General features: G+C 37.7%; 1 protein-coding gene across 4 annotated transcripts in view; it reads right to left on the reverse strand.

Moving 5' to 3' along the window:
* LOC108175368 (EGF-like and EMI domain-containing protein 1) overlaps window positions 1-23,241 on the reverse strand; it is a 707,491-nt gene that overhangs the window by 114,117 nt on the left and 570,133 nt on the right. For all 4 annotated transcript variants that reach the window (XM_070072572.1, XM_070072574.1, XM_051818765.2 and 1 more), the window contains 6 exons: window positions 15,603-15,740; window positions 11,652-11,774; window positions 9,788-9,910; window positions 9,243-9,434; window positions 3,585-3,710; window positions 1,535-1,663 (listed from right to left, as the gene is read on the reverse strand). In XM_070072572.1, the coding sequence (XP_069928673.1) occupies window positions 1,535-1,663; window positions 3,585-3,710; window positions 9,243-9,434; window positions 9,788-9,910; window positions 11,652-11,774; window positions 15,603-15,740 (831 nt within the window). The remainder of the gene's footprint in view (window positions 1-1,534; window positions 1,664-3,584; window positions 3,711-9,242; window positions 9,435-9,787; window positions 9,911-11,651; window positions 11,775-15,602; window positions 15,741-23,241) is intronic.

Below are 23,241 nucleotides of genomic sequence, written 5' to 3' on the forward strand. Positions count from 1 at the left end.
TTCTCTAGTTTATAAGCTTACTGGTTTATGGTATTCTGTAGCCCAAATGTACTAAGATGGCAAAATTCACTCAGCAAAATTTTTCAGAGGAGTTAGTCCTTCAATAGAAAGAGGAGGAGCCACAGGTGTTTGGCACAACAAAGAAGTTGCTTGGGACATCTACAACCAATGTTGACATGTCTGGGTTTGTACCCTGGCTCAGCTCACTTATTCCAGCTTCCTGCTAATGCACACCCTGGGTGGCAGAATATAATGGCTCAGGGACTTGGGTGCCTGCCACCCACATGGGAGATTCATATGGAGTTCCTGGCTCCTGGGTTCAGCCTGGCCTTCCTCCCAGCTCTTGCAGGCATTTGGGGAATGAACCAACAGATGGAAGACGTCTGTCTGTCCTCTGTCTCTCTCTCTTCCTTTCAAATGTAAATGAAAATAAATCAATAAAAATTTTCAAAAAAGAATGGGATAAGGAATAGGTAGAGAAGTAGGGCTGACACCTATTCAGGCTGGCAGATAACTGCATATAGACAGCTTCACGGTGGGAAGGTGAGCGTCTTGGGGCACTCATTAGGGACCAGCTGTAGGGAGCTCATGTATTTATGAGTGATGATGTGTGCTACAGTCTTTTGCAACATGATTGACAGTCAAAATGCAAAATGAAGAACCTCTTCTGGAAATTTTAGGGAATAGTAACACTTTCTACTCGAACCCAGAAATAAAAGAGAATTTTCCTTTGCTGTTGAAAATTGACCAATGTTCTGAAGGAACTATTAGCAATGCTCTCTCAATAATTAAACACTAGCAAAAAAATTAAAAATTTACAAATATTTTCATTTGCTCATCAAAATCTAGATTTTATAATTTAAAATACTGACGGAGTTGCTGGATTCAAAAGGCTTCCATAGCCTAGGCAGCTTATGTCAAGAGCCTCAGGTGGTCACTGATGTCATATATAAGTGCTGATTGTTAAATTAACAACAGGAGTCACTGTGCACTAAGTTCCCATGCAGGACCTCTGTCCTTAATGAGTTGTACTATGAGAGTTAATTGTAAAACCTGTTCTCAAAAAAGTTTTATGTGTGTGTGTGTGTTGAAATTTTTACTTAGTATAGAGTTGGTCTTCTGTGTACAAATTTAATAGAAAATGAATCTTAATGGGGAATGGAACTGGGAAGGGGAGAGGGAGGAGGAGAAGTGGTAGAAGTGTGGGTGGGAGGCCGGGTATGGTGTGAAGAATGACTATAATCCTGAAGTTGTACTTATGAAATTTGTATTCATTAAATAAAAATTTTCTTTGGGAAAAAATAAACAAATAAAATGTAAAATTGAAGGAAAAAAATCCTATTTCATCCCCCCACAAAAAAAGAAGCTAAACACCACAACATAATCATATATACATATATATAGGTATAGATATAGACATATAAAACCGTATACTGTATAAAATATTTTTAATTCTTATCCTTTGACAAATTCTCTGTACGTTTCTATGCTGCCGTGCTTCACACAGAGAGTAAACTTAGTGCCCGTGACTTACTCAGGTGACAAAACTTCCCGTAGCGCCCTGGCTTACACATACAGGCTCCATACATCCTGTGGCAAGGGCCGTTGCTAGCACAATGACATTTCCTTTTGCAATTCTTCCCAAAGAATCCCACTGGACATCCTAGAATGTGGAAGGACAAATAAAATAAATATTAACTGACATGCCAAACTTCCTACTAGAGTGGCTGTTACATGAAAACAATGTGGTTGGATTGACCATACAGAGAACTTCTGAAAAACACAGATTTGATTCTATGTCCTCAGCTTCAGATCTCATAGTGATTTGCCATGGTTGTCAGGTTAAAAAATACCCAACTTAAGATGATGAGCCCTGCACTGGCTGCCCTCAGATGGCACTGCTACACCATGACTGCCTCTGATCTACCCTGGCCTTTCTCAGGTTCTGTGGAGCACAGCCCAGAATGCTCTGTCACACAGATTCCCTGTCTCATCTCTCCTTGTTCTGCAAACTTCTGCCTACGAGTCATTGCTGGAAATCTCACCCTGACTCGCCATTGGCCTTGTTATAGTTGTCTCATGTCCATCACATGTTAATATTTAACATATGAAGCAACATCAAAATATTCATGGCAAAAGGTATTAAAATGTTTATTTATGTTCAAAAAATTTTGAAAACCTTCATAGTTTTTCATAACATGCATTTTCTACTAATTTTTTAAAGACCTCTCATGTGCATAAAGTTCAACTTTTTTTTTTGCATGAAAATAAACTTTATGAAGCACCCTTGGACCTACCACCATTTTAAACCTATGTTTGTCTTGAGCAAGACAGCAAGTTCCATGTGGAAGGGCCTGGATGTTTCCTACTTTTTTTTTTTTTTTAAATCATATCACAATGCCTGGCATCATTCTTTGCAAACATTTAATATATATTTTTAATAAGTAAATAAACATTGCTCAGAGAAATAAGTAGCTGGGCTGCCAGCAGGGACCTTTCTGCAGTACAGAAACCGAAGTAAATTTGGTTTCCATCTCCCTAGTTTCAGACTGTGAGAATCTAATAAACTCCCCATGATTTCAGACAATCCCTAGAGAGCTGTGTCCTTACTCACTCTCTGCCTCCAGCTCTTGTGCCTATAAAAGCTGTTTCTTTTTGTGTGCTTTATCAACCCATATAAGAAATATGACCTCTTTGCTGTTTTCCACGAAAAGTCCATACACAGCCATCATTGGTATTTGGTGAAATCTTCACCCATCATTTCTCATCTTTCCTCTTTCTCTCTTCTCCTTGTCTTCTCTGATTTTCATTTCTCCCTCTCTGGTTTTTCCCAGAAGCCCCTTGTTTCTTCCTTTAATTATGCAGAGCAAATACATTCTCCACAACTCCTATACCCATACACACATCCACAAACTCAACGTATTTCTCAGCTGATGAAAAAGGCTTTCACTATCAGGATTCATCTGCTTAGATCGCGGTTGCAGATTTAGGTATCACTGACTTTGTTCTGTAAACATGTCTTCAAAGAAAATGCATTTTTTATATAAACTATCTTTTTTTTTTTTAAAGATTGATTTATTTACTTGAGAGGCAGAGTTACGGAGAGAGAGGAGAGCCAGAGAGAGGTCTTCTATCCACTAGTCCACTCCCCAAATGGCCGCAACGTCTGGAGCTGGGCCAGTCTGAAGCCAGGACCTTCTTCCAGGTCTTCTATGCGTGCATGCAGGGGCCTAAGGAATCTGGCCATCTTCCAATGCTTTCCCAGGCACATTTGCAGAGAGCTAGTTTGGAAGTGGAGCAATCCGTACTCAAATCAGAGGCCATATGAGATGCAGCGCTGCAGGCTGTGGCTTTAACCCGCTGAGCCACAGTGTCGGCCCCCAATAACAGTATTCCTGTATATATATATATACATATATATATATGTATATATATATATGTATATATATATATATACAGCCTTTCACTTCTTCACCAAAAAATACCTTGCAATATATGGAAACAATTTTCACTTAAGTTTCTTCCCCATTAGAAACCACAAGAATTTAGAGTTTTCTCCTATGAGTGGCACCAAATATTCCTACCATCTTCACAGGTTTTCCCGTGAACCCCTGGGGGGCACTGGCACTGCCCAGTGAGATCACAGCTGCCTCCATTCTGACAACTGCAGATGCTGCCACATTCCTTCCCATTGGTCCCTGGGGAACAAGCTGTGAAGAAAACAGAAGAGGAACAAGCAGTATCACACACACAACACACACACACACACACACACATTTGTTACAAATGGATAGGGAAAAGCTTTCCTTCCTATTAGGACAGATACCAAGTAATTAAAATCTCAGAGCTTGCAGACCTAGGAAGAATCTCCTGCATGTTCCTGGTCTGTATGGCATAATCATTCCTGGGGGATTACTGATACAGCTAGTTAAAATAACGATGACGGAAGGAACTGCTAACAAGGTTCAAACACAAAATTTACCTTGTTCCTTAAACTCTAACCTTCACAGTTTCTAAGCTACCCAGATATCTTGCTGTACAACTCCAACCAACCATAATGAGAAACAAACTGCATCTTCTATTTTGAAGATTGGGAAGAAAATCCAGGAAAAAAAAAGTCATGTATTTTTAATCAGAAGTGAATGCAGCTAAAGTTCTCTTGAGAGTTTCAAGGTATTTTGCATAGTCAAAGATTGATGAAGTCAAGTAAACAACAGTTTTCTTTGGTTTGGAGGTTTTTTTTAGGGGGTGCCTCATGTTCAAATTAAAATAATCAAGAAAAATGTTGATTTTATTTTAACTTGTAAATATAGTTGCTGAGACAATTTCAGTAGTCATTTACCTGATATTTCATCATAGTAGGTTAAATGTCATGAAACTACAGTTATAACAATCTCCACCCATCCCTTCACCCCACCACTCAGTGCTACTATGAGGCTTGTCTTCTTACTCAGCTTTGTTTTTGGCTTTTGAGCCATAGGCTATCATGGGAGCAATGAAAAGAGGGAGGAAAACAAAAGGAAAAAAAAAAAAAAAGAGAGGGACTGGAAACAGACATGTGTCAAAGCCTATGTTGTTATTTTACAAGGAGCAGGAATTCTTACAGCAGCTGCAGAATGGACAGTTGGGTCAGGTGTTTTGGGTTAGCAGGTTAAGCTGCTGCCTGCAATACCAGCATCCCATATGGGCTCTGGTATGTGTCCCTGTTGCTCCACTTCCTATCCAGCTCCTTGCTAAGGCCTGGGAAAAGCAGTGGAGAATGCCCCAAGTGCTTGGGCCCCTGCCACTCATGTGGGAGATGGGATAAAGTTCTTGGTTCCTGGCTTCGGCCTGGCCAAGCCCTAGCCATTGCAGCCATCTGGGAAGTGAAAGAGAGGATGGGAAACTCTCTCCCTCTTTTTTTCTGTTTCTCCCTCTGCTGGTAAATTTGACTTTCAAGAAAAAAAAAAAAAAAAAAAACAACAACACCTAAATCTTTAAAAAAATAAAGAATGGACTATTAGAAAAATACCTATAAAATAAAGCTCAAGAAATTTAAATGGCTTCCACTGTGTCAGGGTTATAACAAGTCATCAAGACAGGCAGACCATTGTTATTGTTTGACATTCTCCCATAAAATGGGATCTGGTATCAGACAGTACAAGGATTTGCGGGATACTCCATTAGCATCAGACAGAGAAAAGATTCAGAGGAAGAAAAAGCTACAACAAACATATCCCAAACCATAGCTGGGATGATTAGGAAAAAGGCATCAATCTTCCCTTTCATGTCCTAGTCCATTCATCTGTCATATGAAATTATTCCTCTTCTCCCTTTCCACTAGACTGAATTGCAATAATAAATGATTTCAATATGAAATCTCTTCAGAATAAATGGGATTCTAAAAATACGCTGTTAAAATAAATAATATGTGGCAATTTTTAAATTCTCATTATAATTACTTGGAGAAATTCTTAAGAAGTCAAAGCAGATATTTTCCCTATAGGCCAATAAAGATATTGAGTTAAAAGATTTACTCAAGAGGAAAAGTTATTTTTCAGATCTCTGCTGAATGTTGTTGTTGTTCTTCTTCTTCTTTTTAAATTTCCATTTCTGCATTTGAGGGGATGGCAATCTTAAATATTTGAGTGAGGAAAGAATGGTCACTTCTATCTATTGCAGTCTATAGGAATTTTAAGAAGAATATTCTTATGGTTTTTGTTTGGCACAGTGGTTAAAACTCTGCTTGGGACACTTGTACCCTGTATTGGAATGCCTGGTTTGAGCCCTGGATCCTCCACTTCTGATTCAGCTTTCAGCTAATATATACCCTCGGGGTCAGTAGGTGATGGCTTAAGTACTTGGGTCTTTGTCACCCATGTAGGATACCTGGAATGGGTTCTTGGTTCCCAGCTTTGGCTTAGTATCAGTCCTGGCTATTGTTGGCATTTGGTAAGTAAACTAGTGGATGAGAGATGCCTGTTTCTCGGTCTCTGTTTTCATGTAAATAAAAAAGAAATAATTGAAAATAGGGCAGATGTTTGGCTCAATGGTTAGGTTGCTGCTTGGGATACCTGCATCACAATCATGTCTGACAGTTCTGTCTATTCCACTTCTGACCTGCTTCCTGCTAACAGGCACACTGGGAGGCAGCAGGTGACGGCTCAAGTACTTGAGTCCTTGCCACCATGTGGGAAATCCAGATGGAGTTCCAGACTCCGGTTTGAGCCTGGCTCACCCTTTGCTGCTGTGGCATCCTGGAATGAACCCAGCAGATGGAAGAGCTCTGTCTCTCTGCCTTTCAAGTAAAATGAAAATAAATTAATTAATTAAACAAATTAATAGAAAAATGTGTGCAATAAATAATGGATATTAAAAATAAATTATGAAGCACAAAGATTTTGGGGTTGTATAAGAGACTTGGAGAGCAAACAAATAAATTAACATCATTATTTGATCAGCATCAATATGTGTTTACATATTTTAGAAAAGAAAAAAGAAGAAAAGCCACAAAACAAGAAGCAAGAAGCCATATTCAAACAATTCCATTTAATTGCACTTTGTAGCAAAAATCCTTTCCTTGTTTCTTCACTGGGAATAGCTTGCCAGAATCTAATGATTTATTTAAATGGAGGGATTTTTATAGGCCTAGAATATTAGGATCCTTTATTAACTTTTACATTTTGTAGATGAACAAGAGAAACAACAAGTGTCCTAGGGGACACAAAATTCTCCTATTTAATCACATGTTTGGTTTAAAATCTCACTGTTTCATAGGTATTCTTTATGCGTAACAAATAAATTGGTTTCTCACTCTTGTCAGTTGCTTACCTTGTAAAAAGATTAGAAGAAGAACACATGTAAAGGAGAAGTCAGTAGCTTGCTGGGCCTGTCCCAATTCTCAGGGTATCATTTCCTCCCACTACAAAGAAGGCCAACTCTGCCTGCGGGTCCCCTCTTGGAATCACCTTCACCTATGCAGTACTCATAGCTCAAACCATGACCACGTCCCAGGGGGTGAGCTAAAGAGACTGGACTATGATACCAGCTTAGCTGGCCCAAAACTGTCTATATAACTGAAAACAGAGATGAAATCCTTCATTTCCCAAAGAAAATTATGATCCTTGAGCATATTTCTTGAAGAGTCCCAGGAAAGGAAAATGACAAAGAGGAATCTTTTAAAAAAGAACGTACTCCATTTTTTTTCACAGTACTGGAATACAAACCGAAAGAATATTAGGAATCTTTACAAAAAAAAAAAAAACATATAAAATTACTATTGATTTTAGAATGCGAAAGTAATCAATGTCCTTGGCATTTTGATGTTTTCCTGTCTAGGCTTTTTGTATGCACATTGCTTTTTTCCCTCAAGTAAATCTTTTTTTTTGCATAAATCTTTTATTTACTTATTTGAAAGATGGGTGGGTGAGGTAGGGAGATCTCCCATCCATAAATGCCCACAATAACTGGGGCTGGGCCAGGCTAATTCACAAGCCGGGAAAGCTGATGTGGGTGGCAGGGCCTCAACTACTTGAGCCATCATCCTCTGCTTCCCAGAGTGTGCATTAGTAGGAAGCTGGACTTGGGGGCAGAACCAGGACTCAATCTGGGGCATTTGGAAACGGGAAATGGGCATCTCACGCAGCACCTTAACCACTGCACCAAACGCCTGCTCAAAGTAAACCTTACTGCAATGCAATGCATTTGTGGAGAAGCACACAAATTTCGCCTTCAAGCATGTTCCCGCAGTGTAAACAACTCATGAAAATGCCACCCAGATCGAGATCATTACCAGCAACGCAAAATCTCAAAGGTGACTTGCTGATTCTGTCATTATCCACACACACTAAGCATTAGCTTGTTTTCTATCACCACAGATTTTTTTTTTCTGTAATCCTGAACTTCATTTAAGTGGGACTGTAAAGGATGTACTCTAGTTTTGAGTGTCTTTCATCAATACCATGGTTGATGTTATGTGCATCTTTTATGGCTGCATAGTGTCCTGTTATACAATCGTACCGTATGCATCTATTTGTCCACTGAGTTCCGGAGGGCAATTACCCGAATCTGAATTGGCACAGAGAAACTTGCACTTGATTGTGTATGGCTCATTCCATGTCCAGCTCTGTCCCTGTTCCTAAGACGGGCCTCTCAGATGTGCTGACTGAAATTGTCATTTTTACCAAGGCCTGTCTGCTTTGGCAGGCCCTGAGCTCCAGCACCTGCCTCCCCATCACCATCACACTGCTCACAACTGTGCTAAGCTCCTCACCCTCTTAGCAGGTGTCTGTTAGGTTTCTTGCTGCAGCCCATACATTGACAAACGTTTCAAAGACAAACGCAGCACAGACCATTCTACTTGTTTCTCTTCTCGCCATATCGTGGTTGACCAAGTTCTGAATGTCTTTGTTGCCTGAAACTATTCCTTTTCTGATTTTGAGCAGCCAAAACATCAGGAGTTTATGTAAGAAAGATGAAAGTATTTCTACATTTGTGCTAAGCATTTATTGATATTATTATTATGAGCTAACTGGAGCATAAAAATATTTCTATGATTTTACTGACTGCATTCTAAAGCAATCATCAAATTTGATGTTGTTAAAATACAACAAATAGAGGAAGGGAAAAAAAAAAGAGCAGCTCTGTTTTACAAAGAAAAGAAAAAGCAGCAGCAGACGTCTGTAGTTACATTTGATAGAGGTTATGCTAATTTATTTTGATCAGCAATGATTTGATGCTTCAGTTCTGTCGCTTGGAGATGTAAGAAAATTTGCTCACATTTTGAAGACATTTTCCTGGTCCACTTAAGCATATGAAACAATTAGTTCTCTACATTTTAAAATCTGGAAAGTAACTACATTTTAGACTAGTGAAGTTAGATTTTAACTATATAAATTAACTTCTAATGGAGTTTTCATAACAAAAAATATAAAGACCTGAGTAATCCTCATTTTGCTAAATTAAAGATAAATTTCAGTTCCATTTCCTTGTATCACACTCGAAGAGCATCCGTCTACCCTGCACTCTCAAACCTACAAATAACAACAGAGCATCCCTTCATTAAGCAAAAGAAACAAAGACAAAAGGTGATGGATTTGATAGGAATCTCTGCAGAGGCAATTCTCATCCTGCTTGTAAACCTCATGTTAAAATAGCTGATGGCATTAAAGTGCTGATATTGAAATTCCTGCAAAAGAATTCATGGGAATTATCTAAAAATAGAGAAAAGAGCTGAGTTTACTGAGGTAAATTCTTTTACTCACCTACTTTGTTCAAAGCTGCAAGTTCTCCTCGGCTCTCTTTTTCCTCTTCCTCCTCATCTTCATCTTCATAAATGGGTGTCTGAGAGGTGACCACATGATAAAGTAATTGAAGCGGCTTTTTGAATAGAAGGCCTGGAAACCTCACAACTTCTAATTGCTCTTCCTTTTCCTCCAGCTCATCATCATCCAAGGCTAAGACCATACAGGAGAATGCTGGGTTTTAGGACGCTGGTTTAAAGAAGCAACATGGAACCAGGGCTGACAGAAAAAGGAGAGTTTGAAAGCCAAGGCAGGGGGTGACTGCAAGGCAGATGCTTTGAGATGGTTGCTTCAAAAGTCTGTTGTAAGTGAAGGTGAGAAGCTGTCAGCACAAAACTGAAACTGCAGCAGAGAGAACAAGAGAAAAAGAGATGTCACTTCACGACAAAAGGAAGCAGAAGACAAGTTGGGTTAAGGACAACGTGGTCTCCGTTGCTCCTGCAGAACACGATGAGGGTGGCAGTAGTTTAAAGAGAGAGGTGATCACATTCTTCACAATGACTTACAGATGCAAGTTTTCCCATCACTTCCAATTCTGTAGCCTTCTTCACAAGCACAGTCGTATGTTCCAACAGAATTAATACATAGTTGGTCACAGGCTACACTGACGCCCAGACATTCGTCCACATCTAGGAAAAAAGAAACAATATCTGCCTTTAGGTACTGTGAGATAAAGCAGACATCACCAATGGATGCACATATCTGGGATACTTTTGGGACCTTCATTAAAGTAGAAATGTCCTAACACAGAGAAGGCATGCCTGGTCCCCAAATTGTTTCTCAATAATATTACCAATGATTTTTCTTTCAAGTTTACTGTATTTCACCTGTATAGACACGGTCTGTCTGAGAACTTCTGCATGAGGTTTAGACAAAGAACATAAAAGAAAATAAATTCAAAGTTTTCAGACTGTGCACCATTTTGCAGAAGGTTTATTCACTCTTGAATAATCCAACATACCTCCTATGTAATGGGACACTTATGTTATGTGTAATTCTGTACAAAGTTTAGAGAGCATTTTAGAGATGGAAGACCCTACGAACAGGTCTCCTGACTCACTGGTTTGTGACCAAGCCTGAATGTAGATTTTGGTCAATGTGTTCCTGGTACTGAAAGTTCATATGGAGCAGAGCTTCTAAGCTTCACTCAGAGTGTGGATTCCATTCCATGTGGATGTGTGTATGCGAGCATGTGCATTCACACTGTACAATCATATCTTGGCTCATTCTGCCTAAAAGCAGATGGTACATGAAATTAAAAAAATTATTTTTTGGCTCTGTTAATTGGATATAATGGTAAATGTTAATATACTCTACTGTGTTTAGTATATATAGATACCATAGTTGTGTGTTTTTTCCTGTTACCTCCACTGCAAGGCTAGGGGAGCTTGGCTATGCATATGAAGAAACCAGTGCTCTCCTCAACAGAATTCAGGAATTTGTTTCTTTAAGCAAAGAAGCATCATTTTATATAAGGCATTATTGTCATATATTGACTGTTACTGGAATAGAAATCAATCTTCTGATATTTTCCTTGATTTCAAGGAAATCGTCATTTCAAAATGATGATAATGATCACAATGTAACAATTTAAAAATTGTACACTTAAGGTAACTTGTAAAAGCAAACCGTGGCAACGATTTATAAGAGCTATTCTTAATGACATAATTAAAGTTGACTCTACTCATGGAGTCCAAACTCCTATATTTAAAATAAGAAATATGTAGGCTAGAATTCACCTGGAAAGTAAGTAAACTAATTTTAACAAGTTAAAAATTGTAAAATGACTCACCTTAGCTACACTAATATCAGACCTACAAGAATTCTGGTACAGATTTGGAGTTCATAAACTTATGAACTCACAATCTTTTTGTTTCTGCTAATTGAAAAACTCATTGGAAATGACTTTCAGTAGCCAACTTTCAACAGCAGTCAAGCTAGCCATGGGAGATTCCAATGCCAATGTGCTATAGCCTGCTGTAATCTCTCACTCATATATGTGTGTGTCTCTATATACACAAAAATGTCTATTTTTGTATACACACAAAAATTTAGTTGTGATTATGATCATCAAATATAATAGAAGTGACTTTTAGCCAAGTAGTTTTTATCTACTGCACTAAGTACTTCATATGTATTAATTTCCTCAATTCATCCAGGATTTCTATCACTGACATCATTTTACTGATGTGGATCCAAGGCTCATAGCAGTTAGAGATGCCCAAGTTCATATGAGAGCAAACGACAGCACCACCTAGGAATCCAAGTCCCTTCGTGTCAAAGCCTTCCCTTGTCCACACTCACTCTCCGCCTCAGATGTTCCTCCTCTATTGATTGCCCTGTCACATCAGTTAGATCTCAGGAATTTACCTTCACATCCACAACCGTCAGAAGTGATCCGAAAGCCTTCCTGGCAACTGCATTCATAGCCCCCTAAATAGTTGACGCAGAACTGAGCGCAGCAGGCCTCTCCATTCTGGCATTCGTCAAGGTCTGGAGGGGAGCAGGACACTTCTGTTACTGCAGACACAGGAGTTGCATGACCCTGTGGGAGCGCTGATAAACCTCACTTCTAAATGAAAACTGTGTTATTAATCGTTTTTTCTTCCTGAGGCTGCATAATGTAGACACTGAAGTAAACTGTAACACAAAAGTAATGAGGCTCACTTGTGGTTTACATTTCTTACATGCTTCTTATATGCTTGCTATTTATTTTAAAAGGATGTAAATAATCCCTGCGTGCATTTATAAGCACAGCAAAAGAGATCTCTGCTATTTTTACAGTTACACAGCAATCTGCCTGAATAAATAGAGAATTTGAAGAACAAAAAACAGCTTGAGAAAAAAAAAAAGAGCCAAGAAAGAAAAAATAATTCCATTTAGCAACGTTTGGCAGCTGCAAAGAGGACAGAGTCAGAGACTCCATCATGTGTTTGTTCTTCTAGAATTTCGGATCAAAGAGTGTTCCCAAGCAAGGAGACCTCAAACAACTGGAAGAGAAGTGATAACTGCAGTTCTGGAGACAGAGGGATGCTGGCTCCAACTGCTATGTTTTAGATTACAGAATATCTCAGCGCTTTTGCTTGAAGCTTTAGACGGTGACGTGTTGACTGGCATGGGTGAGGTCTGCAAGCTTTGTTACTTTCTGTGTGACATCACCACCCTGGAACGTCCTTGCAGATGAGCAGTGCTCCAAAGGATGATGCTTCGGCACTATTATTCTAGAAGTCTAGGGTTCTGAGTGTTTCTTCTTAAGACACAATTGCCTGGGGGGGGGGGGGGGGGGAATGAGGCACGCCAGAAGATGTCAAATGGAAACTCCTCAACCACAGAATCACCTCTGGCCTGAGTCTTGAGGTGCCCTCTTCCAGCACAATTGGACTCAAGCAGCAACACGTCCCCCTGCTCTGCTCAGGCTGGACACCTGGGAGTTGTGTGGTCAGGGTTTTCAGCTCTGGGTCTTGGCTTCTTTCAGCCCACTCTGTTTGTGGAGCTGCTAAGTGGGGTGGCCTATCAGTGCTGAGTTTACAAAATCCCTTCGCCCCATAACTACGTGAGCAGTCACAGATTAAAAAAAGAAAAAAAAAAAGGTCAATGTCTCCATTAACCTTGGAAAAGGCACCAACTCAAGGAAATGAAGGCAAGAGAAATGAAGGCAAGAAAATACAGTCAGTCAAACAAGGTGAGGGGTCACCATAAAATATCTAAATGAAGGTTGCTCAGACATATAGAAAAAATCCTTGCTCCTGAAAACTGGCACAAGCAGCGCTACTCAAACATTTCTGGATGATCTTTGTTTCCCTTGTTATATTAAACCTTTCTTTGTCCTTTGGATTCCATAGCAGAAACACTGAGGATAAAAAACTTTAAAACAATGGCTCCATTTCATCTAAAAATTACCCTTTATTTTTTAAAAAATTCCAGATTTTTAAAAAAAAATTAAAAACCACCAGAGTCTCCAAACACAGGTCTCAGAATTCCTTGTTCTCTACTAACAAGGAGTCTGGCTACAGGTTTGGAAAGTATCACATATTTGGAAAATAAATCAGTTGCTCTGTGCCTTCATGATTCATTTTGAATTGTTCTATTATCAGTCCTCTGGGGGCTATTTCTAGCTTATCCCATGAATGATGCCCCACCTAGAGCTAGAACTCATGTGAAAACTCATTCTTCCTCAATGTCCTGCCATTTCATTGCTTTTACATCACCTATTTCTTTAATTTCTTGATTTCTTTTCTGAACTTATTTGGTCAGATCTTTGCTTTGAAATTTTTTCCATTAATATTCCTCCTCCATGGTGTTAATATTTTACCTAAATTGGCCAATATTCATTATTGCAGCAGTGCAGAGACACATTGCACCATTCACCTGCACACCATAACATAGCCCTAATCTTAGGTAGAGCACTGATGGTAGCCAGGCAGATCAGGCATTTTAGTGCTGACTTCTGAACAGCAACAAAAGTGAAGAATTTGATTTTTGTATCTGTTGCGCAGTCACTGAATAGTCACTTCAAATGGTAGAAATAAAAAAAAATTCTAAAACTGGCCAATTCTTAAATTTAGTACATTCATTGCTGGTCTGATACTTGCATTTATATGATTGTCTTTCAAACTGTGTTAATGCCTCTCCAGGTTTTAACATTAACAAGTGTTTCTTTTTTTTTTTCTTTTATTTTTTGAATTTGGGTAAGACTGGCCATTTACAACTTGACTGACTTATTTTCACATTTCTTTGTACATTCTGCTATTTTAAAAAAAGTTGGTACTAAAATAATCTAAAGAGAAAAGTTTAAATTTTCTTCATGTGTAAATGATTTTAGCAACATCGAAGATCTTAATCTATTCTCAGGCAAATAAGCAAAGCATGTATATGTACATTCCAAATGAATCACAGCTTTTACATTAGTGGGTATTCGGTCTTTAGAAATGAATCAGATTTTTATTGTTCCAAAGTGAAATGAACTTGAGTCATAAACAATGTAACATTGTCATGCTGACTGCTGAATCTCATAAATATACAATTTTTTACATTTTGACCCTGGCAGATGTAGCTTTTCCTATCTATAAATAAATCTTTACTAAATTGTACTTTTGAAAGAAAAAAGAAAACCAAAAAAAATTGTAAGTTGCAAAGAAAAACCTTAGCAAAATTTTAGTTTCAGTTATCCCATGCCTAAGCAAGGCACATGGAAAGAAAGAAGATAGAGAATAAAGGAGGTAAGGAAGGAATAAACACTTTATTTTTTCCATAAATAAAAACATTAATCACTTAGGGGAAATATTAGCATACTTTTCATTACACAAAAAGAGGAAGGAAAGCAATTGGTTTCAATAGCCACTGTAGCATCTGACAGCAATGTAGAAGGAGAAACCTAAGTAATGGCATTATTTTGGTTTAAATAATTTATGAAACAAGAAACCACAGAATTTCTTGAGGCTTATTCTGTCTCATCATAGTGCCAAAATAAGAAAAAAAATCCAAATACTGAAACCACTGAAATTCACCTCTGAGGAAATATGCTTTAAGTTTTCTCTAACCATATTAAATACCATGAAATGGTTCAAAGAACCAAGCAAATGCCATATCTTAATTCTCGAATGATGGAAAATCACAGCTTTAGGGTCTTTGAAGTATTCTTAGAACCACAGCACATAGTCACATAGTTTGATGTTCACCATCTCTATTTATGGGAGATAGTTCTTTTCCTCAGATGCCCTAGATTAATCATAAACATATCATTATGAAGCAAAGCTAGGGTGGGATTTATTCTTCTCTTTGTCCTAAATGATATAATTTCTAATAATATAGTGGGAAAGCTAGCCATTGAAAATGAGTTTGAACAAGGATGTCCAAAGGATGATATTTTTAAAGTGTGTTTTGGGAACAGAGCAAGCTGTCATATCAAAGTTGAACATGCATCCCAATAATTACCAAGTAGAAAACTAATGACCATGATTTAGTTTCTGTTTGAGGCAGAGAGAAACTGGGTACAGGGTAGAATTTGTTGTTGAAATACAAATTACATGATAGTTAGGTCAATCTTGGAATATTACCCTAAAATAAAACTATAAAGTCCATACATTTTGTTAAAATATTTTAAACCTCCTGTAACTTCCAGGAAAATTTTTAAATGTAATCACTGTCAAATAAATGTTCTTTTATGTTTTTCAGATATCCAGAGGTACTGTCCTATCTCGTTCTCCCTGCAGTTTGAGTGACATGGTTTACAGTTACTACAGCTATAAGGGTTAGAGATAAAAAAGGGCTAAATGAATCAAGAGCAACTTATCAATGAAGACGGCATTTACCAAACATTACCTATGCATGTTTTCTCATCCTCATCAAGCTGGTGTCCATGGTTACAGGAACAACGGGGTCCACCAATAGCATGTTCACAGTGATGAGAACAACCACCATTGTTCTTTTCACAGCTATCAACAATTTCCAATTCAATCCCTTTCCAAACAAACAAAAGAGTTATTAGCATAACAACAGAGAAACCTTCATCTATGTCAACAATGGCCACACTTCCTCCATTGGGAGGGTGACAAAATTTACTGGACATTTATCAACACCCTATACATGTAAAAGTACAAGTTTGAAGCCTATGAAGCATTGTCAACATCTACACCATACAGAAATACTAATAGACCTAATAATACTGTTGATTAAGTGACACAAAAGCTAATAGTTGCCTACCTGTGGTTATTACACACTTATCTTAAAGCACAGTTGCTTTTAGAATTTTAATTATTTGCAGGGTATAAAAAATATGTGTATTGCATTAATGATCTGGAGGCAAATAGGTTATTTGCCAGCTGACATTTCTGTCTTAAGCTAATGATATCTGATTATGCATACTTTTGCAGGGTTATAAATACATAGAAATACTGTTAAAAATAGCTTTGGGACGAAAGTGGAACAAAAAACCAGTGAATTAACTGATCATATGTAACTGGTGTCCTGTTGGTGTGCTAATCAGCTTTCACGTACATGAGAGTTATTTACTATTAAAAAATATTATTATTCTGAAAACTAATCTGACAATTCTGGCATATACTACTAATCTAGGACATACTGGTGGGCATTAGCCTCAGCATACAAATGCCAATTGTGCTGAGTACATAGATTTCATAATCATTCACTATCTAAATGAGGAAATGAGAATTAAAAAGAACATTAGGAACCAAAGTTAAAAATACAGCATTTAGACTCTCTTCTATTTTTATCATTGGAGTCCGTGGACATTCTAAGAATGTCTACACTTACTCCTTTTGTTTCAGTCTTAACTCCTAAATTCTTTGAAAAAGAAAGATGAGAAAGATCAGGACAAGAGTATTTTGGACTCAAAAGCATGTATCGTCATTTAAATGGTCTAGATATCTGTGACAGTTACAGAAATCATCCTTCCTGGTCCACAGCCTCCAGCCTAGGGCCAGCTCTGTGCTCCCACTCTGTGCTCCCAAAGAACACAGTGCACCTTGTGCTTATTCCGCTGCACCATCATCTTGCATCACCCAGCTCATAGCAGATGTTCAAATGATCAAATCAACAAAAGATGGATTATGCTAATCAATTTAGTGTTGCAAATAAGGACTCCTTCGGGTTTCAAAACGGCTAATTTGGGAATGAACAAAATTATAAAGCCAAAGAAAAGTTTGACATAATACAGGCAACTGAAATTTTTTATATTATGTAATATATATCTTTAGGGAGACCTGTTTCAAATTATGTCTCTGATTGTAGAGGTATATATACATATATTGTTATGATACACAACCAAATTTTTTGTTACATGTGCTTATATTCTTACAAAAAGGCCTTTCTGAAGTATTTACAAATTATATTTGATATTTTAGAGTTCAACAAGACAACAAACATCAGTTTCTAGAGAGAAAAATGAGGTCAAATGAGTTGGAGTCACTTTTTTTTAAGCAGCATTTATTAAAAGCCAAGTCTCCTAGGTCAGTTTTTTCCTTTTTTCTTGTCTTTTATTTTCTTTTGCTTTTTAAGAAGAAAAAAACAATGTTCCTCAACAATACAGATAAGGGTTGTAAATAATAATCATATCTCAAAATGTCAATTTTGCTCATATGCGTTTATTTTGTACTCTATTAGTGATCAGGGAAATCATATAATATTTGTGTTTTGGGGACTGACTTATTTCAGTAAGTTTAATGGTTTCCAGTTGCATCCATTTTCTTGTGAAAGATAAGACTTCATTCTTTTTTTACATCCAAGTAATATTCAATGGTGTATTTGTACCACGTCTTCTTTATCCAGTCATCGGTTGATAGACATCAAGGTTGATTCCATATCTTAGCTATTGTGAATTGAGCTGCAATATACATGGGGGTATAGATAATTCTTTCACATGCTGATTTCATTTCTTTGGGTAAATTCCCAGGAGTGGGATGGCTGGGTCACATGCCAGATCTATTTTCAGGTTTCTGAGGAATCTCCGTACTTTCTTCCTTTCACATTTACTCTCTGATTGCTTTCATTTAGCTGAAGTTCAGATACATACTGTTTTAAAAATTTCTTTTCAAATGATGTTATTAGAATTAAATGATATTCTTCTAAGTCCATTTGTCTGAAGGCCTATACTATGCAAAGCATCTTCATACTTGTTGATCAAATTATTGCAAGAAGACTTGACATGAAAATTTTTGCTTGGTAGACTAGAATTATGAAGGCCAGAAAGGATAAAATGTTTGCCCATGATAAGAGCTAGTAACATGGGAGAGATTTTAATTCAGAGAAGCTTCCTTACAAAATATCAGGTGTGAAGTCAAATTAATTTGACTAGTAGTACAACCTAGTTCACTGGAGAATAATATTTTTCCCAAGAGTGGAAGTGTAATATAGCAGAAAGAACACATAATTTAAATTCAGAAGAGCTGACATTTTTGGGATGTGTGATCTTTAGTAAATCATTTGTAATTCAAATCTCTGATTCTCAGTTTTTCCATTGTTAACATAAGATGTGAGTTACCTCAGTGTTTGAAAATCAGTAGCCTGCAGATTTCTGAAACTTGTCTGTTGAGGTGTTTTTAAAATTGCAAAAATTTTCATAAAATTCTGGCTTTCTATCATTTCTTCAAAAATGAAAGGTGCGTCATTTTCAAAATTAGAAATCTATATTACAGCTATTCCAAAAATTGTCACTTTCTTATAAACTTAAACATGCATATACTCGATGATCTTTCAATTCCATCCCTAGGTATTTACTGAAGAGAAATAAAAATTTATGTTCATGCAAAAAACCTCTATATAAATGTTTATAGTAGCTCTCTTCCTGATTGCTAAAATCTGGAGGCAACCCAAATGCCCTTTGACAGAAGAACAGTAAAGCAACTGTAGTACATTCACACAATAGAATACTACTCATCCAAAAAACAGAACTCTCTGATAATACAAACAACTTGGCTGAATCTCAAAGGCATTATGCTGGATGACAGGTTACACACTGTACAATTCAATTTATATAGAAAATACAGTACTAGAGAACAGATTAGTAGTTGCCAAAAGAAAGGAGCAAGGAAGAGGTGACAAGGCAAGCATAGTACAGGAGAGTTTTCTGGGGTTGAGGAACCTGTGCTTGATCTTGATTGCAATAGTGGTTACATAAATCCACATATGTGTTCAAATTTATAGAACTATATGCCAAAAAGTTAATTTCACTGTCCATTAATCTAAAAAAAATGAGAAGAGGAAGCTTTCCTTATAATGCACATTTTGCCTGCCACATTGCCTGGTTCCCAGCAGCATTCGACACCACTGTCTATTTGCCCTTATTTTGCCTTCCTGGAAGCACTATCCAGGTTTTCCTTATACCTTACTGGTCACATCTTTTCAGTAGTCTTTCCTGACCCTCTGCCATAGCTAGTCACTAATGTTGGAGTCCCAGTCTCAGTTCTCTGGTTATTCCTCCAGATAGCCTCACTTTGCAGATGATTCCACTCTGGATCATGGCATGACTGGCATCTACAATGGATTAGCTGCTCACTCCAGCCCTGACCAGGACAAGCTATAGACATTTCTATACAGTTCAACAAGAGATGGAAATTTCCTACCTGTTGTCTTTACAGCTCCTCAAACTTTATATAGTGAAGAGGAAATCTGTAATTTCTGAACAAACTCCCTGACCCATTGGACTCCACATTTTGATAAAGACATTTCCTTTCACCTGTTTCCTGAAACCCTGAGTCAAGAATCATTTTTCATTCCTCATTTTCTTACATCCACTACAGCTTTCTTCTCAGCTCAGCTTTGCCTAGGAAATAAATCTCAAATCTATCCTGACCATCTCTACTGCTACTAACTTAATTCAAGTCACCATCATAGCTCACCTGGATGACTAATGTTGCTCTCACACACACTCTACTGACTACTCCCTACAGAGTGGCCATATGGCTTTTTGAAATATGAAAACCATGTCACAGTAATCCCTGTTCAAAACTCAATGCCTTCTCGTCACATTGCCATGGTCTGTAGGTCCTGTGTCACATGACTCCTTACAGTTCCTGCCGAGTGCTGTGGCTTCACTGCCTATCTCTCCCTTCATTTACTCTTTTCTACCCTACGCTGGCTTTCTGTCTTGTGGACACATCAAGCTCAGCCCTATCTTAGGGTCTTAGGCTTACTGCTCTCTCTTTGGACCTTATCAGGTTGAATACTCTTATCCAAAATGCATGGGGAAAAAGTGCTTCATATTTTTTATTATTTTTCAGATTTTGGTATATTAGCATATTCATAATGAGGTATCTTGGAGATGGGACCCAAGTCTAACACAAAACTCATTTAGGTTTCATATATGCCCCCATACATAGGGGTTGAAGGTAATTGTACATTTTGACTGTGGTCTATCACATGAGGTCCAAGTGTGAGACTTTCCACTTGTGGCGATGTATCAACCCTCAAGCTTTGGGTTTTTTAGACCAGGGATGCTCAACCTGTATTATAATCATGAGAGATGACAGTACATACTTCTTTTATCACTTTCCATTTTCTATCTCCTCTCTGAGAATTTAATTTCCATAAAAAGAAGAACATTGACTGACTGGGTCATCATTGTGTCTCTGATGCTAAGATCAGTGTGTGGTATGTGATAGATATTCAGTAGATATTTATTCGTGAATCTAGCCACATCACTATAGTGCTGGTTCCTCTGGGTGACTGTTAGCAGGAGGAAAGCAGCTGACATCCTCTTTAGTCCCAGAGCTCGTTCTCCAGTTCAACACAGACCCCACAACTCTTGACTTTCTTACACTCGGCCCACTTTGCACATTTACATTTATTGCCTGTCATGTGTTGGTATTACAGTTTTCATTCCTGAATTGGACTCTATTTAAAGTACCACCAATTGCAATGTTTTCCAGATTGATCCGATTTTTCAGAAGGAAAAGCAGTAAAAATATCCATTTGAAATATTATAAAATATTTCAAATATTAAATATTATAAAATATTTTAAACTTCTATTTTTCTTTCATTTTCCTGTGATGTTGCATCAGTTCAGCTCTAGGAGTGCTGTTGATATTGAAAAAAAATTAAAACATTTTATTATTTGAGAGGCAGAGAGACAGAGAAAGCTTCCATCTGCTGGTTTACTTCCAAATGCTTTCATTTGGGGCTGGGCCAGATTTGAATCAGGAATTAAATCCAGGTTTGCCACTTGGGTGGCAGGGATCCAAGTATGAGAGCCATCACTTACTACCTCCTGGGATCTTTATTAGCAGAAAGTTAGCATCAGGAGCTGGAGCTGGAAATCGATGTGGGATGTGGAAACCTTAACTGCCAGGCTAAATGCCCACTCCCTGCTGATGGTAATTTAAATTAAATATAAATGACACTATGGTAACCTCATGAAAAATAGATGGGACTAAAACAAGTCCAAACTCAGAAGTAAGCTGAGATTTTGAGTCCTTGATCCAGATGATAATATCTTACTATCACACTTAAAAATAGCCATACTTAGAAAATATATAAAGTTTACAATTAACATGTATGGAACTTGTTAAACTATATTATGCATTCCATGGTAATTTGAGGGAGGTCTTATTTAATCAAGCTGTATTTGGGGTTTTCCAGTTTCTAAATTATTTTATATCACACTATGAGGATTTAATGATTACACTGTAAAATATTCTGAGAACTTCTGAAAAGAAATTACATAAATATAGAACACTGCCTTCCTGTAAAAAGGTAAAACAAGTATTGTCTAAAAATATACTTGTTAGATGAAGGGAACAGAATTCATTGCTAATCATTACCATGCTCTGAAAATATTTGGTCCACTTACATGTTTTGAAACAACTCAAAGTACCCGCTTTCACCAAGAAAGTTTGTATGTCAGTTATTAAATATTGAGGTATGGTGAGAACTTAGCTGAATAGTCACACAAATAAAATAGATATAAAAGTATACACCTACCAAATGTATTTAACTCTAGGGCAAACTGTTTCCCAAGTAAATTCTACAGAAAGCCTGTACCTCAAAACTCATTACCAATAATGACCCCTTTTTTATGATGAGAATGTACATTTTAAGAGGTTTTATTCCACACATTTATAAAATATACTCATTCTCTAAAACTCTGACAATTTTTTTTTAAAAAGCCCAAAATATTAATAAGAAAGAAAAACCTATCCACATTTCTTTCTGCCTGAGAGGACTCCTTAGGGCATTCAGAAAAAGACTGACTTCAGAAGAAGTTATAGCCTAATTAGCAGTCAATTTTTCTCTCACTTCTTAGTTTGCTCTTTAAAAGGCAAATATCACTGTGGCAAAATTGTAGTCTATAAGCAGTAGAAGTACACCAATGGACTTTAAGGCTACACTGGCAAACTAGTGTAGAATTAAAGAAATCTAGATTGTATGCAGGGAAGAAGAACGGAGAATTTAGTGAACTTAATACTGCCTCCTCCTTAGGAAGCTCAGGTAGAAGTGCTAAAATATTATTCCTTGACTAAAACAATAGACATAGAATGTACATAAATACATGAGACAGTTGAAAAGATAATGTTTGGAAGCTGAAAGATCCAGTTCAAGTCCTAGTTCAGAGAGAGAGAGAGAAACACTCTTATCTGCTGGTTCACTCCCTAATTATCAAGAATGGTGCAGCGGGTTGAGTCCCTGGCCTGAAGCGCTAGCATCCTACATGGGCACCAGTTCTAGTCCTGGTTGCTCCTCTTCAATTCCAGTTCTCTGCTGTGGCCTTGGAAAGCAGCAGAAGATGGTCCAAGTCCTTGGGTCCCTGCACCCACGTTGGAGACCCAGAGGAGGTTCCTAGCTCCTGGCTTCAGATTGGCACAGCTCCAGCCACTGTGGCCATCTGGGGAGTGAACCAGTGGATGGAAGACCTCTCTCTGTCTCTACCTCTCTCTGTGACTCTGTCTTTCAGTAAATCTTTGGAAAAAAAAAAAAAGAATGGCTGCGGTTCTGAAGCTGGAAACAAGGTTCTCAATCTTTCTCCTCTGTGGGTTTCAGGAACCCATCTACTTGAGTCATCTCTGCTTTCTCCCGGGTTCTGCATGGTCAAAAATCCACAATCAGGGATAGGAGCCAGGATCTGAATTCTGGAACTTCAATGTGAGACATGGGCCTCCTAACTGACATTTCATACTGCTAGGCCAAAATCCTGTCCCTATACTTGTGTTTTTTTATTTGTCTTTTACTTGAAAAAACACTTTAACATGTCAGTAAGATGCCATCACTCATTGTGCACTCAAGAATTTTCTCTCACAGGACAATTATGGATTCTACCTGTCACAGATACCCCTACCCTCTTCCTCACCTTTCAGTTTGCCCTGTATTTGGAAGTGCCACATGCTGATGATCAACATGCTGCAGATATAAATTTTAAAAAAAAAAAATTCTTGAACTACTGGCATATTTATATTCTTTCAAAATTATCAAATGCTGCTCTCCTACCAAAACCTGTTCTGAGGTATATAT

Source organism: Oryctolagus cuniculus, chromosome 4, assembly GCF_964237555.1.
Source record: "Oryctolagus cuniculus chromosome 4, mOryCun1.1, whole genome shotgun sequence".
In the NCBI taxonomy this organism is placed as follows: Eukaryota; Metazoa; Chordata; class Mammalia; order Lagomorpha; family Leporidae; genus Oryctolagus; species Oryctolagus cuniculus.